The sequence below is a fragment of the Choristoneura fumiferana genome, chromosome 23, assembly GCF_025370935.1.
Source record: "Choristoneura fumiferana chromosome 23, NRCan_CFum_1, whole genome shotgun sequence".
In the NCBI taxonomy this organism is placed as follows: domain Eukaryota; kingdom Metazoa; phylum Arthropoda; class Insecta; order Lepidoptera; family Tortricidae; genus Choristoneura; species Choristoneura fumiferana.
In genome coordinates, this window is record NC_133494.1 from 9,579,318 (window position 1) to 9,599,534 (window position 20,217).

A 20,217-nucleotide genomic window follows, 5' to 3' on the forward strand; every position below is an offset into this window, starting at 1 on the left:
TCACATTGAACACGAATCCTCAATCTACGACAGCCAACAGCAACAACATGTGCGAGCTTGTTCAATAGCTCACAGCGACCTATTTCGAGAAATGCTGGATAAAATCGATATTGTAGATATAATTCATAATCGAAAATGGATAGAGGGGTTGTCGAGTCATATCAAAGTTTATTGATAGCGAAGATACGTTCAATAAACTGCAATATCATCTACTTATTATAATACTTAAAATATCTTTGCGATACCAGTAGGGTAATAGATTTGGTTGGTTGTTTTTTTAGAAAAATAGAGCCGTATTTTTCTAAAAAACCAAATCAGAGGTCCATTGTAGGACAATTTTGCCAGTATCTAGTAGGTTTTGCCGTTGTACCGTAAAAAAAATCTATAAAACGAAATATGAGAGTTAATGGTGGATGAACGATGACATATGATTTCCCTGCGTAAAAATCGGGTAATAGATTTATTTATTCTGGAAGCAAGTCAACACGAATAAAAACGTTTCTATGGTAACTTTCCTTTGCGCCTCAGTAAGTGTTTCTTGTTTTAAGAGCGCACTGAAACAAAGATCTCTCGTTACGATAGCCGCTTAATGGCCTATTACGGTTGCAAGAAACGACGTCGTGACATAAGATAAGTATTAAATTGAAATAGCAGAACTTCTTAAATATCACAAACCTATTCCGGTTCCAAGTTCCAACCCCTCTCCAATCTATGAAGGTCGAAGCTTCGCAGGAAAGTTTTGAAAATGAAACCGAGACGTTACGATACGAAAACTAACATAATGTATTGTATACTCTTGTATAGAAAAGCGAGGCATCAGAAGAGGGACTTTCCTTGTTAGTTTCTTGTTTATTCGAGTCATTTGTATGTACAATACTACTTGGAAAAATGTACATGCTTATGTAGGTAGATTTTTACGTGTTGTATAGTACCACCAGTTTGCTGTATTGGTATTTGGAATAATGAATGTGGCAAGAATAATAATTATATAACGAGCACCACGTACATCTTATTACATATTTATCTAAAACAGTATAAGCTTCATAAATGTGGCTTCATAGTGTACATCTAAAATACAATGGAATTGTATTAAGAGCATACATACCTAATTGTTAGCTGGTTCTATAAAAAAAAAAACTGCATCGGGATTAAATCTATAAAAACACAGCTTTTTAACTCCACGACAAATTTATGTGAACAGCTTGGTTCTTGAAATCCCTCTTAAATTAATAAAGTTTAACACGAGTGTTTCTTTGTAGGAACTGTTTGAGATACTTTCCATCCTCGATAAGGATTTAACAACAAGACGATCTAGAGCAAACACGGAGCCACGTGCCCTCGAAATCGGGCTGATCCCTATCGACAGAAGACTCTCAGATTTTCCATGACTGTAGAGTATTAAAGCGTACTTATAGGTACTAAACATAACGTTGAACGTGTGGCTAAACTTCGGCGCGGTTGTATAATTGGATTGAGTGAGATTCCTGGAAAATGTCAGTTCGAACCTGAGAAATTACTCTAATATCGGGACTAAGATAGCTAGCTATTTATACTAACATTCAAATTTACTTTTGACGCATTTTATACAAAGCAGAGGCACCTATGTAAGCTTACAATTTCCGCTTTGACTCAAGCTCGAGAGATCAGAAGGACGTCATGTAATTTTCTCGTTTTTAGTCTATCTGTGCCTCCCCCGGGATTCGCGTTATTCATGAAACGCAAATTGTCAAAGTGGTGGCGAGCTTTGAAGTCTGCAAAAGATAAGCCCAGAAACTAGGAGATGCACGACTGAAAATATGTGCATACTGAATAAGGTTTGTTGCGCTTTTCACTGCAGTCGAATTCAGGTCGCAATCGTAACTGACTAAATGAGTTTTAGCGAAACTTTATTCATAGCACGATTTGTAGGAGGGTTAAAAGGATAAGCGATAACGTCGATGAGTTACTTTGCTTTATAAAAGTTAAGTCTTTTTAGCATGCTTTGTGAATATGCCAGAGTTCATGGATTCTTAATGGCAGTCTTGGGTCGTAATAGGTCAAATCGATCTCAGCGAAAATAGATTATAATGATTTATTTTAAACGGCAGAGCAACGTATTCCTCGATGTTTTCAACTTGACAGATATGACGGGGCCCGTTCCCCGCCCTTCTCAATCCCGAGGGATGTCGAATGGGTGTGTAATTAAGTAAATCAGTCAGCCTCGTAGAACAAACGAAACAACTGGTTTGTAGAACACATCTAAATGAGACTTACTAAATAAATACGGAGAATACAAACACGCTAATTTATGATTGTCTACTTAAAAGCATCAGCTAGACACAGGCCTTTTCCAGAATGAGAGGGCTTGAGCTGTAGTTCCCACGTGGGCCCAGCGCGGATTGGGAAGTTCACACACACTATTGAATTGCTTCGCAGGTGTGTGCAGGTGTACGCACGATGTTTATATTTTATATAGGTCGTGGTAAATTTCAAATGTGATTTCGCACATGAATTCCGAAAAATTAAGAGGTGCTAGCCCAGAACTCTCGATCCTCTGCTTGAGACGCCCTGGGTCAAACCACTGAGATATCATGGCTTCAAAAAAGTAGTAGTCGGTATTAAAAATATAAATACTATAAGTTCGTGTGATTATGTTTCTTTCTAATTGTAATTATAAAGCGAATTGAGGTCCATCTAACAAGAGAAAGAGAATTCGTAACACTACTTTTTTTGGTCCCAGTTCGACCGGGTTACTTTGGGTCGTATGCTGTAATCCCCAGAGGTTCCATTATGAAATACCCTTATAAATGCGAAGCTACAGCGTTCTGGCGTTCGAGGCTTATAGTATTTCATATTTGATTGATACGGGTGACCAGAATTATTAACTGTAGTAATAATATAATTGCTTGTGAATAATAGGATAGCCTGAGCTGAGAGTGAATGGGGATGGTATTTGACTAAACAAGACGTCGTTATTTTGGCTCCAGGAAACTTGGCGCCCGCCACAGGCTTGTTTGTTTATACTTGCGTTACACTAGGTGCCCCAGTTCCATGCCTGTCAAAAGTATTTTAATAAGACAGCCTTCAAAGAAACTTAGACGGGGAATGAGTAAGCATTCACGATTGTTTGCTTTTTGTATAAAACAAGCTACATTCAGCTTCAATCATTGTTTGAGAAAAAGTCTTAGGGCATATTTAGAAAAACATAAAAGGACAAAGCAGTGTCAAAAACACGTGTGAAATAGGTTGCCTAAAATGCAAAACATAGTTGGTTTTCCTGCAGATCCTACATGATAACCATTAATAGGTATAATAGAGCTACATAGATTCGTAAAATGTATCTTTACAAACAGCTACCAACGGCTCTAAACTGCGCGTTACCGTCCAAAATATGAAACCTTTCGGTTATAGACAAGATTAATACGCGTTTGAATAATTATAATCAATGCATTAGGAAGTTAGATATACTTCCGAATAGGTACATATATCTGAAAATATCACTCCTAGGAGTACGGTCAGCATCAAAAGTTGCTGCAAACTTTTGTATTTTGTCGTTTTACTTACACCATCGTACTTAACACCATAGGTGCATTGACAAATGTGCTAATACGACAAAGTAAAAAAGTGATCCGATACTTATGATGCTGACTGTACCTACAATAACTTCCCAAATATTATTTGCCAGGGGATATATTCCGGATACGAGGAAACGCACATAGCTATTAGATTCGTGAGAAAGTAGCGTCAATAATTTTTCCTTGCAAAAGAAAAATTTGACTAACACAAAAATATTCAAGTCATCGTGCTAGGAATGGCAAATGGTGGTAATGGGATTTTTTCTTTATGTACCTCTGTTTTCTGCAGGTATGACATAGGTAGGTACTATAAATGGTTTTTAATAAAGAGTCATTGTATTGTATTGGGTGTACCTACTGCCCTTTAGGCAAAATATTTTACGCCAAATTTCACTTCCCAAAAAACTTATCGCAGTAGTTTCATTTCCCAAACGAATCTTTAGCATATTTACATTTCGCATTTTCTTCATTTGGTCAAATTATGATTTGGCCCAATTTTTAATTGTCAAGTTTTACTATGACAAACGTTTATTAAGCAAATTCCAAAAAAAATGTTTCGCACACTAACCAACTGCTACCAGAAAAGTAGGTTAGAACTGCGTCCCCACAGAAACGAACTGCTTCCAGAAAGGTAGGTTATTATGCCATGCATTATTTTGGGAAGAGTACTTTATGCCAAACGGTACATTTGACTAAATAATACTTGGTAATATGAAACATGACTAAGTAATTATTTAAGAAAGAATAATTTGCCAAAAAAAATACTAACTTTAAAATTGCGATAAGTTGTTTGCCAAATGATAATTTGAGCAAAATATTTTGGGATGTGATACTTTGGGAAAAGTTTTTTGCCCATACATTAGTAATCCATTGTATTGAGATAGTCCCACATTGAATTTAATGCGCCTGAAAGCATAGACTAGAAGGTGCCTTAATATCTACAAGCAGATCTTTATCTACAAATATGTGCTTAGTTACAAAAGATCATAGAGAATACCTAAGTAAACATCACAAGCCATCCGGAAGCTGAACTCACGAGCAATCCTCGAGGGAAAGGAAGCGACTGGGGTACGAAGCTTGCCAATTATAAGACATTGCCGATTGATTATACAAAGCTCAGTCATACCATGTTGTGCCGTATTGCGTAACTAACGTTTCTGTCGCTCGCGATCGCAATCAAATGACAGATTTCGCATACAAAAACTGTCATTTTATTACGATCGCGAGTGTCAGAAATGTTAGGCCTCTGATACAATTAACCATCTTACTTTTTAGGGTTCCGTAGTCAACTAGGAACCCTTATAGTTTCACCATGTCTGTCCGTCTGTCTGTCCGCGGGTAAGCTCGAGACCGTTAGTACTAGGAAGCTGTAATTTGACATGAATGTGTTGTTGTTGTTTCTTTAAAAAAATATGGCTCTGTCCATCGGAGGACAATTTTGCCAGTGTCTAGTAGTTTTTGCCGTTGTACGGTAAAAAAAATCTAGAAAACGAAATATGAGAGGTGATGGTGGATGAACGATGACAGCGCGAATCCTCGACATGAATGTGTCTAGTCTATATCAAACACAAACTCAAACTTGACGTGTCGTTTAGTTTTGTACTTAGACAAAGGAGACGAATAGACCACGCTCAAATATGACTGAAGTCAACCATATATGGTTGTACTCCTCGATCATGTAACTAATGCCATTTGTTAAAAAAAGTCAACTATACTGCAAAAGCGACATTCGATTTCAAGGATGTACGTTTTTTGGTCAAATGTCAAACTTCAATTTTTGTATGTGTGCTTATTATTAGTATTTTGCATATTAAGAAAACCTATTCTACTAGCATATAACTATTTCGAATTGTGTCAGTTCATTCTAAACTTGCGAATAGGCGCCAAATGCACCACAGCCTATTGGTCAATTTCTGTTGCCTGTAGGCTGTTTATACACAAAAGTAATAATAGCAATAATCGGGTACGCTTGGCATTTAGCTAGGTGCACTCTATTGTACGCTCCTACCTCTATGACTTTACCATAGATTTTACCGTATTTTTTTTTGTGCAGGCGAAGACTACATTATCCATTATGCATTTAATGACGTCACGTCAGCAATTTTTTTTTTTAATGTAGATTAATGAAAAACAAAAATACTGAAATTAGTTTCTTAAAATAGTCTATATTTATCAAATAAAGTTATAAAAACCATACGACAAATATAACAAGCATGATCAATTGAAAATAAAGTCTTGCTCGCTAATCCTGCCGTGAAGCAGCAGTGCTTGCACTGTTGTGTTTCGGTGTGGAGAGTAAGACAGCCGGTGAAATTACTGGCACTTGAGGTATGCCATCTTGGGCCTCTAGGTTGGCAATACCCCTGGTGTTGCAGATGTTAATGGGCAATGGTGATCTCTTACCATCAGGAGACCCACTTGTTCGTTTGCCATCCAGTCGAATAAAAAAAAGTGGTAAACTCAATATACGTTCACTTACGGAAAATAATTTACTAAAACACCACAAGATAGCGCTAGTAGTAGTTAACTCGCATCTTACTGTGAGGATATCAAATGTGATATTTTGTATTAATTTAAAAAGCACCGTAAAAATATTTATAAAAAAATAAAGGAAAACATTTTGACTGGCAGTACGGAACCCTCTCCACGGAACTCGCACTTGGCATTTGAGTATTTCCAGAAATAACTAGATTAATTAAGTTAATTCCTATCACGCAATCGAGTTTGTTAATTGTTTCTTTCTCTATAAGGGTTCCGGAGCCAAAATGGCAAAAACGGAACCCTTATAGTTTCGCCATGTCTGTCTGTCTGTCTGTCCGTCCGTCCGCGGCTTTGCTCAGGGACTATCAATGCTAGAAAGCTGTAATTTTGTACGGATATGTATGTAAATTTATGCCCACAAAATGGTACAATAAAAAATAAAAAATAAATTTTTTTAGGGTACGACGTGCCATAGACGTAAAGTGGGGGTGTTTTTTTTTTCTCATCCATCCAACCCTATAGTGTGGGGTATCGTTGGATTGGTCTTTTAACCATTAGGGGTTTGGTAAGACGATTTTTCGATTCAGTGATTTGTTTGCGAAATATTCAACTTCAAGGAAAACTATAACGGCTAAGTTTGCTTAAGAATTATTAGTAGTTTATGAGTAAATAGCAGCCTAAGGTATAAAATATACCTAAACTTGGAAGATTCCGTATAAAATACGAAATCCTTAGAAAAATATTACTTATTTTTTTCGTAATGGCTACGGAACCCTATTTTGGACGTGTCCGACATGCTCTTGGCCGGTTTTTTTTGTAAATAAAAAGTTTACATATCTACATACATACATATATTTATTAAGATAGATCAGTTTAGATTTAAGTATGTGAATAAATCGGAAAGCTTGTTTGAAAAACTCAAAATTATAACAGTGATTCCACACCAGTAGTAAGTACTTTTCAAATTCCCGATTCTGTCTACCCCCCTCTAAAATCTAAACTGTTGGGTGGAAATTTAAAAAAAAATTCAGAATATGTCAAATATACAAGGAAAATTAGGAAAATTATAGCGGCTAAGATTGCTTGAGAATTATTAGTAGTTTAAGAGTAAATAGCAGCCTAAGGTATAATAAAACAAACCTAAACCTGGAAGACTCCGTAACACAATAAACGAAATCCTTAGAAAAATATAACTTGATTTTTTCGTAATGGCTAGGCAACCCTATCCTGGGCGTGTCCGACACGCTCTTGGCCGGTTTTTTAACTGAGTATATTCATCAAGAATCAATTGATTGTTCCAATGATTCCATCATCGGCTCGTTGGAAACTCATTAACATACAATAACTAACGTCATTAGAATGCAAGAAACGAGGACGCTACATCAAGTCTAAGAAGGAGTAGAAATCGTTCACGTTATCCTGTTGCCAAATCTAGATCAGGATAAATTTTACATTGATGTTTTATTTAAGTAATGAAATGACATCTCATTTAGTGAAGTGGGTCTGATGCGTACGATTGGAAACATGACGTGAGATTACTTTGAGGTCTCTTAAGTGTATTAAGGTTAGTTATTATAGTACCTATCATACACGCAGTTTTCTGTGGTAGATAAATGTATAGTATTTCTAGTTGGGATCCTGCGGGGACTTACCTACCATGAAAGGAAACGGAATAAAATGTAACAAGTGTCACTCGCGTATGTAGCCTACGTAAAATACACTACGAAGATTGAGGCTTCCAATTTTATATCTATTGATTATTATTATTTAGAAGCCTGTAGAGGTGTCCCACTGCTGGGCAAAGGCCTCCCCCCATGTCCTCCACTCTACCACGTCTTGGGCGATCTCTGACCAGCTGCAAAGAAAGACGTCCAGATCATCCCGCCATCGACGCCTGGGCCTGCCACGCCGCCGAAGTCCGTTTTGTGGTATCCAGTCTGTGGCTATTTTAGCCCACCTATTGGGTTCCATACGGCTGACGTGGCTTGCCCAGTCTCATTACAGCGAATAATATAATCAATCAACTAAAATCATTTTCGTATGTGTAGTCAAATCAAACTAAAATATCAAACTTGACTTAAGAATATAAGCTTCTATTACACGAAGCTTCAAAGATAATTATCTTGTTAATAACATTTCTGATACAATTACGCCATTATCAGTAGTAGTTAATCATCAAAGTTACTTGTAAAGCTGCCGATGAAATGCGTCCCGGTCTCGCCCCATCAGTGAAGAAAAAAAAAAGAATTAGCAATTTATTTAGGCGTCGAGGGAGCGTTTTTTGTAAATTGTACTGAAAAAGCAATTTCGCTCCGACAACAAGTTTAATTAATTAACGAAAGCCACTCTTTCGCCGAATTTTGTTCAGATTAAACCGGTATTGTCGACAAGTCAAAGTAATTAACGGAAATCATGGACCAATCGCCTGAAATATTCGGATATTCAGAACTGTATCGGGCTTTACAAATTGTGGGCAACGAACGACCTAAGTCTATTTACTTACTGAATTAAATTTGTATAGGTTAACTTGGCCAACTTTACTGTCTTTACTTTTCCCGATTTGAAATTTAGAAGGGGATATTTTGGGTGGAAAATGGTCTGCATACAAATAAGAGAGGTAATAATAGATAACCTTCTGTGTCAGGTTCGGGCGGCCGGTGCCTCTGCCGACCGTTCCACCAGCAGCCGCAGCAAGGCATCTCGCTCGAATCCTCACTTAACTGACACTGCTCATTTTTTCTCAAATTAAAAAAACACGACATGAATACTATGTTTCATGTTTTTTTAAAAGCACAAAAATAAACATTGGAATGTTTTGACATTTAGGAGTTTCAATTTGTATCATTATCACGACATGAAAATGTTCGGGGAAATTTTTTGGCGTGCTCGGGCAAAAACTTTTATACCCTCTGCAGTTAAAATGTTGAAGCCGGCGTATGAATTTATTAAAGCCGATTGAAGTGTACGGCATGAATATAAAATCTTGAGAGGCACCACTTTAAATTCACGTCATTACGGAAACTTGTCGTTAGCGGAGGCGTCATGGCGACTCCGGGTGGAGCGGCCGCCCGCCGCCGCGCTCTGCGCTCAACTGCGGTTGACTGATGAGGGTTTTCTATTTTCAATGTCATGTATCTTTAAGCTGTCTTGTTATTTTCCTTCTTTATGGGACAAATACTCAACAATTTATATCTTCTAATGGTCATCATTTTCTGGTGTATCTGCCTTTTTATATTGTTTTATTTTCCCGTCCAAATTGCCCCGTTTTGATTAGTGGAAATAAACAAGGGAATGCTTTGTTTTGAGATACTTTTTGAGGTAGATTTATCAATAAGTACTAAGAAAAAATAACCATTAATAAAACGTAATTTTTGTATAAACTAAATATCTAACTTAATAGCTTAATACCGACTAAATTAAATCTAAAAAGGCCCAAGTGCCATGGCGCCCAAAAGCAAAAGGCTGCGCAGCATTCCCTCGTTGAATGGCGATGGCGATTCGTTGAGAGATAGCTACCACCCCTTAATCAATAACATCTAAAAAAAATGTTCAATTTACACTCCTCATACCACGATATGAATAATAATAATAATAATACATTTATTTATTTCTCCACCACATACGTAAACGGTTGTACCTTGTTTTGTCTAACAACTTTTTGCCTATTTTCAGTTTGCCTAATGTTAGATAAACTAATATTACTTAACCTAATGTTTCATTTTACCTAATTTTCATTTTAGAGTTTACATACAACTTACTTTAAGTACATAATTTTGTTTCGCCTAATTTTATATTACCTTATTTTCATTTTGTATAAACTCATTTGATATAATGTTTGACTGACATAATTATATTTTGCCTAACATGATGACGAATGAATGATAACGTTAGTTAATTCTAAAATGTTAAGTATTATAAAACATAGTCGGTTCTGGCGCTTCGCCGGCCGCTGCCGCGGCACGCTCGCTTCGCTCGCTCGGCTCGCGCACTGTAGGGTCGCAGTTTTACCTAACGCTCCTCCTCGCTTCGCTCGTCGTCGTACCTATTCCCTGTATGTTTAGTATTGTTATTTGCTTGAACCAAATAAAAAAATTGTAGAATATTATGGAATAATTAATTTCAATTTTAACCTACCTAATTAACCTTTTTTATAATAAACATTTAGGTACCAAAATTAGGCATAACGTTAGTAAGCAAAACAAATATTATGATAATTCAATATTAGACAATCCAATGTTAGTTAAAACGTTATTCGACTATATGACGATTAGCTAAAATAAGAATCGACAAAGTGAATTTTCGATAAAATAATATTCGAAAAAACAAGAGTTATGCAAATGATCACTTAGTAAAAATGAAAATTCGACAAAATAAAAATTATGTATAATGAAATTATACAAATTAACTTTAGACAAACTATTCATTATAGTAAAAGTTGTTAGACAAAGTGAAATTAGGCAAAACATTTTTAGACAAGTCAAGGGAATACCTACGTAAACAGTAATTAAATTAAAAGTACTTACATGTTTTCTTATAGGTAGGTACATACCTACATATAGTGTACTAGTGTGGCGAAGACAGTACCCAAACTTAGTTTAAAACTTTTTTTATTACTGTTGTCTATATACTTATGTGGTGGAGAAATAAATAAATTTATTATTATTATTATTCATATCGTGGTATGTATGAAGTATGAGGAATGTAAATAGGTAAATACGTGTGACAGGTCCCCAGGTCTCCAACCCTTACATACATATTCAATTAACGTTATACCTACCTAATATAAAACGAATACTGTGCTAACTTGGAGTATTAGGTACAAAGAAAATAAATCTATCATTTTAGGCGATAGCAAATAATAAAATTACTTATGCTAATTTGGACACGTGGAACGTCAATCAACGTTAAAGCAAATTGAGTACTTCTGTTTAACGAAGAAAATATTTGGAAAATTCTGCGCAGTCAGAGAATGACAAAAATGTCTGCTGAATTCTCATTTGACTGAAATTGTTCACTAAAGATCTTCATTCTTTTAAGGTAAAAGAAAGAGAACTAGGCAATGGGCATAGTACACAAATTATAAAAATAGACACTAAAGAAGCCTTCGTTTGTCCGGAACGACTAAACTTAAATGTTGTTTGGTTTGTAAAGCTAAGATATTTTTAGAAACGTAAGTCAAATACTCTATAAATATTTTATTGTTCAATAAAAAGTTAAGGGTGCGCGTATAATGTATAAGAGTTCAGAGTTCCAATAACAGGAGGGCACGCCAGATTATCGACATATATACTCATCTAAAAAGGATATAAAACCGGCCAAGTGCAAATCGGACTCGCACGCCAAGGGTTCCGTACAAATTATTACGCCAAAATGTAGGTATGATGTATATGCTATAAATAATTATAAAATAAAAAATAAACCTGTATACATAAGAAAACAGTGTTATATAGAAGCTTCTAAGCATATTTTACGCAGTGTGTGCAATCCCCACAATTTTTAATTTTCTTGTTGTAATAGCATTATGTAAAAATTTCAGCTGCCTATCTATTATAGTTCCTGAGTTGTAGAACTGTGACAGACAGACAGACGGACATTGTAGCGAAATTAACCTTATTCCGTTTGTTACCCTTCAGGTACGAAGCCCTAAAAAACGAAAAGTGAAGCGGGTGTAGTGGTTTTGTTTTATTTCGGTAAATAAAAGATCATTTCGAGATAAATACAATCACCGCTGCGCTCGTGTACGTAAAAAATATAAAAAGTATAGATAACTATAAAAAGTAAAACCGACTCCAAAAAAATAAAAAAATAACGAAAAATGGAACCGACTACAAAACCCTTGAAAATATTTTTCTAGGTACCTACTAGCTCGAAGTCGGTGCCTCAGCACGAGCCAGCAGGAATGGAACAATAGTCGTCTACCTCACCTACATACTATGGGTTTCAATCCATCTTGCTGGGTCATGCTGAGTCACCGACTTCGAGCTAGTAGGTACCTAGAAACATATTTTTAACGGTTTTATTTTTCGTTATTTTTTTGGAGTCGGTTTTACTTTTTTGTTAACAATTTTCTTTATTTCTCACTTTTTAGTGATTCGTAGCCAAAGAACATCTCACAACGATTCCATTAAGCCCAAACACGGCTTAGGTACGTTGTTTAATAACAGAGTTCCGTTGCCTACCTTCCGGCTTCAGCATCAGATCAGTTCGAAAGAATCATTAACTTAAAGCTTCTGTTTATAGACGAGCGAGCATTACTTAGCTTTGACGCGTTCCATTGGTCATCTACGGTCTTCTTCATTAGGTCCAGTTTACCAAATGATACTTACTGAATGTAAATGCTTATTTTAATGCTAAAAATGCCAAAATCGCCATAGGTGTTTGGGCCAATTTGAGGTTTGCCCTCGATTTCCCTAGGATCCCATCATCAGATCTTGACTTGGTGACAATGGGACCACCTCAGAAGAGTACCCTTTCAAATAAAAAAATAATTTTGAAAATCGGTCCACAATTGACTGAACTAGGATCTTGTTTGCGATTTAGATTTATTTATTACATTATTAAAGTGCTTGTTGGTAATTAAAAGCACAAACAATTTAATATGTTCCGTGGGGCAGAGAATATCATAAATAGGTATCCCGGAATTCCCGGTTTTAATATTTCCACGTTCCCTATCGCATGGATGATCGCGCAAAATTCCAATAAATGCTTATTGATGCATAAAATGCTCAGGAATTTATAAATATACGTCTAAGTGTAACTCTACGTTCGGACTTATCCTTTTTCTGTAATAATGAATATTTTTGTCACTACAAAATATGGTAAAGCACCTCAAAGTCTCAAAACAAAACTAAATCAAAATAAATTGATATACAATATTTAGGGAAATGTCACACCGTACCAGAGCATCACTATACACATGTTAATAATTTCTTAGTTAGCGGCTATGATAACGCTGCAGCAATATATGCCTCCAAAACGATAAATCTAATCCATTAAGTTAATTAAACTTCTGCAGTTTTTCATAGATCAGATACATTACTTTCATAAACATCAGTCACTTTAAGCCATATAATATAAACTTTCTACACATTAATGTCTACATTTACGTATTATGAACGGGTCTGTGATTTTGTAGGTAGGACAACTTTTCTTAATTCAGGACCGTGCAGTGTTTCGAGATTAAAGGTATTCCTGTATGCTCTTACTTAGAGTTTTATTTACTCACTAGAATTAAGGAAATTCTGATAATACATGTCGACGATAAAGAGTAGGTAAATACTCGATCTTTATTTATTTATTAATTTAATAGACACACCAACAAAGTACAGAGCAATTACATTTACCACTTAAAATTAATAGTAAACTCGCCTAGCCCGTACCTCAAATCTTGGTTTATCTTGGTAGTAAAGCTTTACATTGCTTCCTTGAATACATCGTTTCTAGAACCTAGATACTACAGTCATATTATAGTGTTAAGTTATATAATACTCGTAAATATCCATTGCAAATTGCAACAACATGGGTAAGTACCAAGAAATTTGTAGTCGACAAGTTGCTCAATAATATTACAGTCTTGTCCTAGTTATGGTTCATGAAAATAACAACAAAATTTTGTTTGCGTAAAAGTCAGTGTAAGAGCAGCATGGCATACACGATCAATAATTTCGTGTACTTAAGTCAAATTAGGTACTATCACATTAATGTGATATTTTGACAGTTTTCCCTATAGGTATACTTTTTAGGGTTTCGTACCCAAAGGGTGCCAATGGAACCCTATTACTGAAACTCCACTGTCTGTCTGTCTGTCCGTCTGTCACAGGGCTCTATCTCTTGAGCCGTAATATGTAGCTAGGCACTTGAACTTTTCACAGATTATGTATTACAGTGGCCGCGACAACAACAAATACTAAAAATAAAATAAAGTTACAAATTAAAGGAAGTCGTCATACAAGAAACGTTTTTCATTCAGCGGTTTTTGATTGCTAGGCTGCCAAGATGACGGCCGTCAGTTGCTAGGGCCAACGCCCGTGACCCTATGTTGTTTAATGTTTAACTACTTATTAATTTGCGATTTTATTAGTGCTATTTTATAAAACCTTCGATAATTATAATAATTGTCTCTAAGACCGTTGTTTATTTTTTTGTGCAGCATTAATACTAATGGAACAATTTATGATCCACAAACCTCCGACACACACTACACACACTTCACAAAAGCCAACTTCAATAAAGCACTCACAGCCGCTGTATTTAATGTTTTTTTACATTAATAAATGTCCGTTTTAATACATACGAAGTAACACTATTTATTAACAAGGTCAAAATTAAAAATCCGGTTAAGATTTATTCACTAATTCATAATAAGTATGCGCCATTCGACCGAATGAGGGCTATCGTTTTTTGTCTCACTAGATGGCGCACTGTTGCGTGAGGTTTTTAAGTGTGGCTTTCAGAGTCTGTTATTACGGGCGTTAAAAACAAAGTTTAGATTAAATCATATTTAAAACACCTTAAAACCGTACCATAAAAATATCCAGCAACCACAGTGTTGCTTAGTCCCATTTTGTTCGGAAAAAAAGGGGCAAAAGTTTCGAAAGACAAAACTGTCTCAAAACAAGACATTCATTGCCGGTAACGCATAATTGCCACAATTAATCTCGGTAATGCAAAATATTCACAAAAAAAAATTAATTATAAATAAACCCGCGTAGCTCACCCAAAATATGAGATTTGACATTTCGGAGACCTCACGCTACACTAGCGCCTCTAGCGGCAGTTCATTCGCGATAGCCCTCATTGCACGTTTATCCACTTTTTTTTTCGGCGCATGGCAAGAGTCTTAAAGTCAGGCTCCGACAGGGCGACAGCCAAAGAGGATGAGAATTTAAAATTGTTCTTTATTCAAAATACTTGCACCTAGTGCTTACAATTTGGTGATATGTTTTTATTAACTTGTAATGTAACTAATTATGTTTGTTCAGGTGGAATACAATAATTTAAATAAAATATTAAATATTTCAACTTAAATTTGAAGTGAATATCTTCAACCGATTGAGCTGAAATTTTGCATGCATGTATAAATCCGATGACAATGCAATATTATTATGACGTAGAGCTGATCTGATGATGAAGTTAGATGTTGGCCATAGGAACTCTGTAATAAAACGACACGACCGCATCGATTTTGGTCTCATTTGATTCATCTTGACGATTACCTACTTTGGTAACCAGGGGAAAAAAGTACCGCCAACAAAAAAGCTTGTATTAGATTTTTTTACAAAAAAATATTACTGAACTACTTGTTTTTAAATCATTGTTCGGAGGTGCGGAACCCTTCATGCGCGAGTCACTCGCACTTGACCGATTTTTTATATTACCCGACTGCCCGGAGCCAGGGCAAAAAAAAACCACCTGAACTGATAATTTTTTAAAGTCGGTAAAAAATAGGAACCACGAAAAATATTGTAACTTCGTTATTTGAATTCAGAATGTTATCCCCTGTTTACTTTCTCAAAATCCGATTTAAAACTTTGATAGAACATAATTTGGGTATGTCATTGATTTGCGTCATCTTCGTCTCTACACCATGCTCTACACAGCGTAGAAATCAATATATATAGCTACAGAACCAGGAAGACGTTACACGCGCTGTGTTTTGAACGATAATATGTATTTATAATATAAAGGGCCTAACATGCGGCGTAGGTACATTTTACGCTATAAACGACGCACGTTTCGCGAACGCACGTTTGCGGCGCCATAGGGAAGATTTCCAAAAAGCCAGCCTGCGCGTAATTTACGCCATGTGTGCTTTTAGATAGGGTCAGTCCTACGAGTATTGACGTGTAGTGCGTGCTTCGAATTCATTCTTGTTATTCGTAATGAAGTTTAGCTTACTTTCGTTATTTTATCCGTTATTATAAAAGAAAAATGCGATATTGCTATCAAGTTTTACTTGACTGCTCTCAAATTATTATACGATAAAAATGATAAAACAGATATTTTGTGGACCTTGAAATTAAATATTTCATATATTTCAGTTGAATTTAATATGAAGGAAAATATTATGGAAGTAACGAAAAAACTTTTGACATTCATCCTTTCTATTTCCAAGACTAACGGGTATTACATTAATCCAATTTATTGTTTATTTAACATGTCCACATGCTCGAATACGCCGTGGTCATTTACAGTCGCCCATTCATCTATTAAAACTCAAACTCTAATTGTTTAAGCCAAGTACAGATTTATGGAATATTTTTTTGCCACGGTTTTGTCGGGTAAGTTCATATTTATCTTGTGATCTCAAATAGCTTCAGTAAATTCAGTAAGCTAGCTGAGAAAGGAAGATAAATACGAAATTTTCCGACAAAATACGATGGAAAAACATTATTCACTAGGTACAGCTGTACGTAGGTGTGTAGCATACCTGTAGCGGAGCCGGTGTTTTCCTGCGTATTTATGACGCTGCTTTGCTGAACTATGGTCGTAGCGGCTGCAGCATTCATTTGTCCAGAGCTTGGAGCAGATTTTTCAGGAGGTGGTTGGGTTATCTTCATATAAGGCGTAGGGGTGGCCGGGAGGGATAGAGGAGAAGACAACCGCAACGGCGACGTAGGGGTTCCTAAATTGGATGGAAGAGACAGTTTTGACTCCGAAGAAAGAAAGGTTTTGGGCACAGAAAACATGTCAGCATTCTCTGAAGACTCAGGAGTACAAAGGACGGTTGGTAAGGATACTTTGAGAGATCCATTTCTCGTTAGGTTCGTGTCTTTTTCTTCAGGCGGCGGGTCGGCCATGTTTATCTGTAAAGAACAAAAAAGCAATTTTTATAGCATAGGTACAGTACAACGTATTTGTGTGACATATCAATATCAACCTACGCGGCTACGTGCAATAGAGAATTGACGTGTAGGTAGGTATATTTTAAGTCGACGCATGTATAAAACCGGCGGCATGTCTTAAGCCTTCTGAATAGGTGCGGTACATCGCCAAATAATAAATAGGTAAAAACGGTTCGTACCTAATTTCAGTCTTTAACATACAAATTACAGTTTAAATGTTCTCCCTAAGACCGACTCACGCACTGAGCAGTTTTTACTATTTCTTGATTTGCAATAGGTACATCTATTAGGTATTATTCCCAGTTTGAGGTTTGTATGTTGAATCGTAATGGAGATAGAACGATAACAATACGTTTTTCTGTACATAAGATGGTTTTTATCCCAGAACATTCCATTCTTCTCGTGGGATAGATAACGATAAATGAACTCATCGCAGACGGAGTCGCAAGCAAAAAGCTAGTTTATTATAAACTAACTTTTAGCGTTTTAAGCCTGAAGAGGTAACGGACAGGCAGAGATAGTTACTTTCGTGTTTATAATATTAGTAAGGATAGGTAATCTATTCCACCGAAGAACCGCAAGAAAAGTTCAATATCTCAAAAACGGCTAAACCTATTTTGATAAAACATGTGTTAAATATATTAATTTAACGATTTATATAAGCAGTGCCATCTTGTCCAACCTGATGGTACTACTTTCCCTTAAGATCTACGAGATCTACCAAACGGTTGTATTTTATCAATTCGTTCTCTAAACAGCCCAAAGAGGGCGCTGTTAAACTAGTATATAAGGATTGTCTCGTAGAAATAAAAGCCTTTTTTTTGCCACCACCGACTGCAACGGTCGGCACCAAACCGATTAATCTGTTTTTTATTCTTCCAAGAATTCCCCTAAATTAACAACATGTCTAAGAATCATCGCTAGAAACATTGCTTTCAAATAAATAAACCGCATTTTAATCAGTTCACCCGTTTAAGAGCTACGGTGCCACAAACACACAGACACATATCGGTCAAACTTATAACACCCCTCTTTTTGCGTCGGGGGTTATGATTAAATAAGTAGGTATTTATGTACATATTATTATAGCCTCTTTATTTCCATTTTGAATTAAAAAACAATCATAAATGCATGCATTACATATCCAAATCAATCATTGCATTATACCAATTAAGTATTACATATTTAAAAAAATACATATAGTATCGATTATCGTGAAAATATTTTCGTTCTGCATAACCTGCTTGAGGATAAAAAGTTGCCAAAAGTGGCAAGAATGGGTGATAAAATAATGAAACACGTCTCGCTAAATATATGTGCGAAGATTCAATAAACAGTTATACCTACTTACATGTCCCGATGCGTTATTTATATTACGAGTATAATAATATTTCGTGTTATCTTTTATTTCAGTTTCACCGTTATGTCTCTCATTTCACGTACCAATATAAAAATAATATGCCCGATTGAAGCAAGAACATGATACGACCTTGACGATAGGCATCGCTCTTTGTAATCCTATTCAGGATAATATCGTAGAAAATTAATCGTTGGGAACGAGGTCGTTAATGTTCGACGAAGGTAATAGTATATTACTGCAGAGGGCGGGAAAAGTCATTTCGTGGATGAGTATGGTTTTGAAGGACAAGAAATTACATTCCTGCCGAGGCCTGTATACTGCTTTTCTCCAAATATGCGAGGAAATAAAACGAAAACATTATATTTATTCGACATAATATGTTTATATAAAGTTAAATGGTCAAACTATTGAATTTGTAAAATCAACAGTATTTTTAGGAATAACGCTCGATTCTAAACTACAGTGGGGACCTCACGTCACAGCAATCGCGGGTAGATTGAGCTCTGCTGCTTTTGCAGTTTGGAAAATACGGCAGCTAACCGATGTGGCGACGGCACGGTTGGTGTATTTTGCTTACTTTAACAGCATTATTTCGTACGGCCTTATTTTATGGGGATCTGCTGCAGACATTGAGTCAATTTTTATCTTACAAAAGAGAGCAATTAGAGCAATTTATAATTTGAAGACGCGTGAATCTTTAAGATCTTTTTTAAGGAAACAGATATCCTAACCCTGCCGTCGCTTTATGTTTTTGAAATAATCATGTATGTTAGGAACAACATATGTGATTTTCCCACTAACATCGATAAGCCAAAGGCTACTAGAAACACAGGGAAGCTTACAGTTCCATCTTACAGACTGGCTAAAACCAAAAAGTCTTTTCTGGGAAATTGCATACGTTTTTATAATAAAATTCCAAAAAATATTATAAATGAAACGGATACAAAATTCAGATCTATTGTCAAGAAGACATTAATATCAAAGGCGTATTATAAAGTTAATGATTATATCATGGACAGGGATATTTGGAAATAATTCCGATCCGCATTAGCGATCCCTTCAAATAGCGAACCTACTGTGTTAAAAATAAAGCTGTGTTAAAAATAAAGTTGTGTTAAATACTTGTGATGTATACATGTCATTTAATAATATTGTGAATCTGTTTTAAAAAAAATATATATACCTCGTTGAGTTTCTTGCCGGATTCTTCTCAGCAGAGGTTTTTCCGAACCGGTGGTAGATTTTTTTTGACATTCATAAGTGCTTGTTGTAGCCTAAATTTAATAAAGATATTTTGACTTTGACTTTGATAACAATCTACCTACAATGTCAACAAAATTAACACTTTAATAGTAATAAAAATATACTGATAAGATGCTGCGCTACGAGTTAGGAGATTCTGGTGTGCCCATTAGGATATTTTCGTCACTACTTTGTAGAACTCATTTTATTTTCATAAAAGTAACACGGCAGAAAATCTTTGACAAAATGAAATTAACGTTCCCGCCTCAATTTCGACATTAAAGATTTAGGTCCGAATCGTATATTTGGTTCCACATAAAATATAGTAATCAAAATAAATTAAAAGAAAACTTATAGGATTAGTAAATATAAATGTTAAACATTTTTACTTTTAGTTAAAGCGGCAATTCCAAAACGCACAACATTAAAAAAGCGGCCAAGTGCGAGTCGGACTCGCCCATGAAGGGTTCCGTAGCAGCAAGTAACATAATATAAAAGTTTCCTTTACTTAACGATTTATGACGTATTAAAAAAAATACTTATTAGATCTCGTTCAAACCAATTTTCGGTGGAAGTTTGCATGTAATGTACATCATACATTTTGTTAGTTTTATCATTCACTTATTTTAGAAGTTACACACATTTTACCACTTTGGAAGTGTCTCTCGCGCAAACTATTCAGCTTAGAAAAAAATGATATTAGAAACATCAATATCATTTTTGAAGAACTATCCAT

General features: G+C 35.7%; 1 protein-coding gene across 4 annotated transcripts in view; it reads right to left on the reverse strand.

Moving 5' to 3' along the window:
* LOC141440855 (cytochrome b5 reductase 4) overlaps window positions 1–20,217 on the reverse strand; it is a 72,888-nt gene that overhangs the window by 31,059 nt on the left and 21,612 nt on the right. For 2 of the 4 annotated variants that reach the window (XM_074105424.1, XM_074105425.1), the window contains exon 2: window positions 16,465–16,840. In XM_074105424.1, the coding sequence (XP_073961525.1) occupies window positions 16,465–16,834 (370 nt within the window). In that variant the 5' untranslated portion in view covers window positions 16,835–16,840. Of the gene's footprint in view, window positions 1–8,667; window positions 9,116–16,464; window positions 16,841–19,422; window positions 19,487–20,217 lie in introns of those variants that run through there. The other 2 variants (XM_074105426.1, XM_074105427.1) reach the window with 2 other exon arrangements.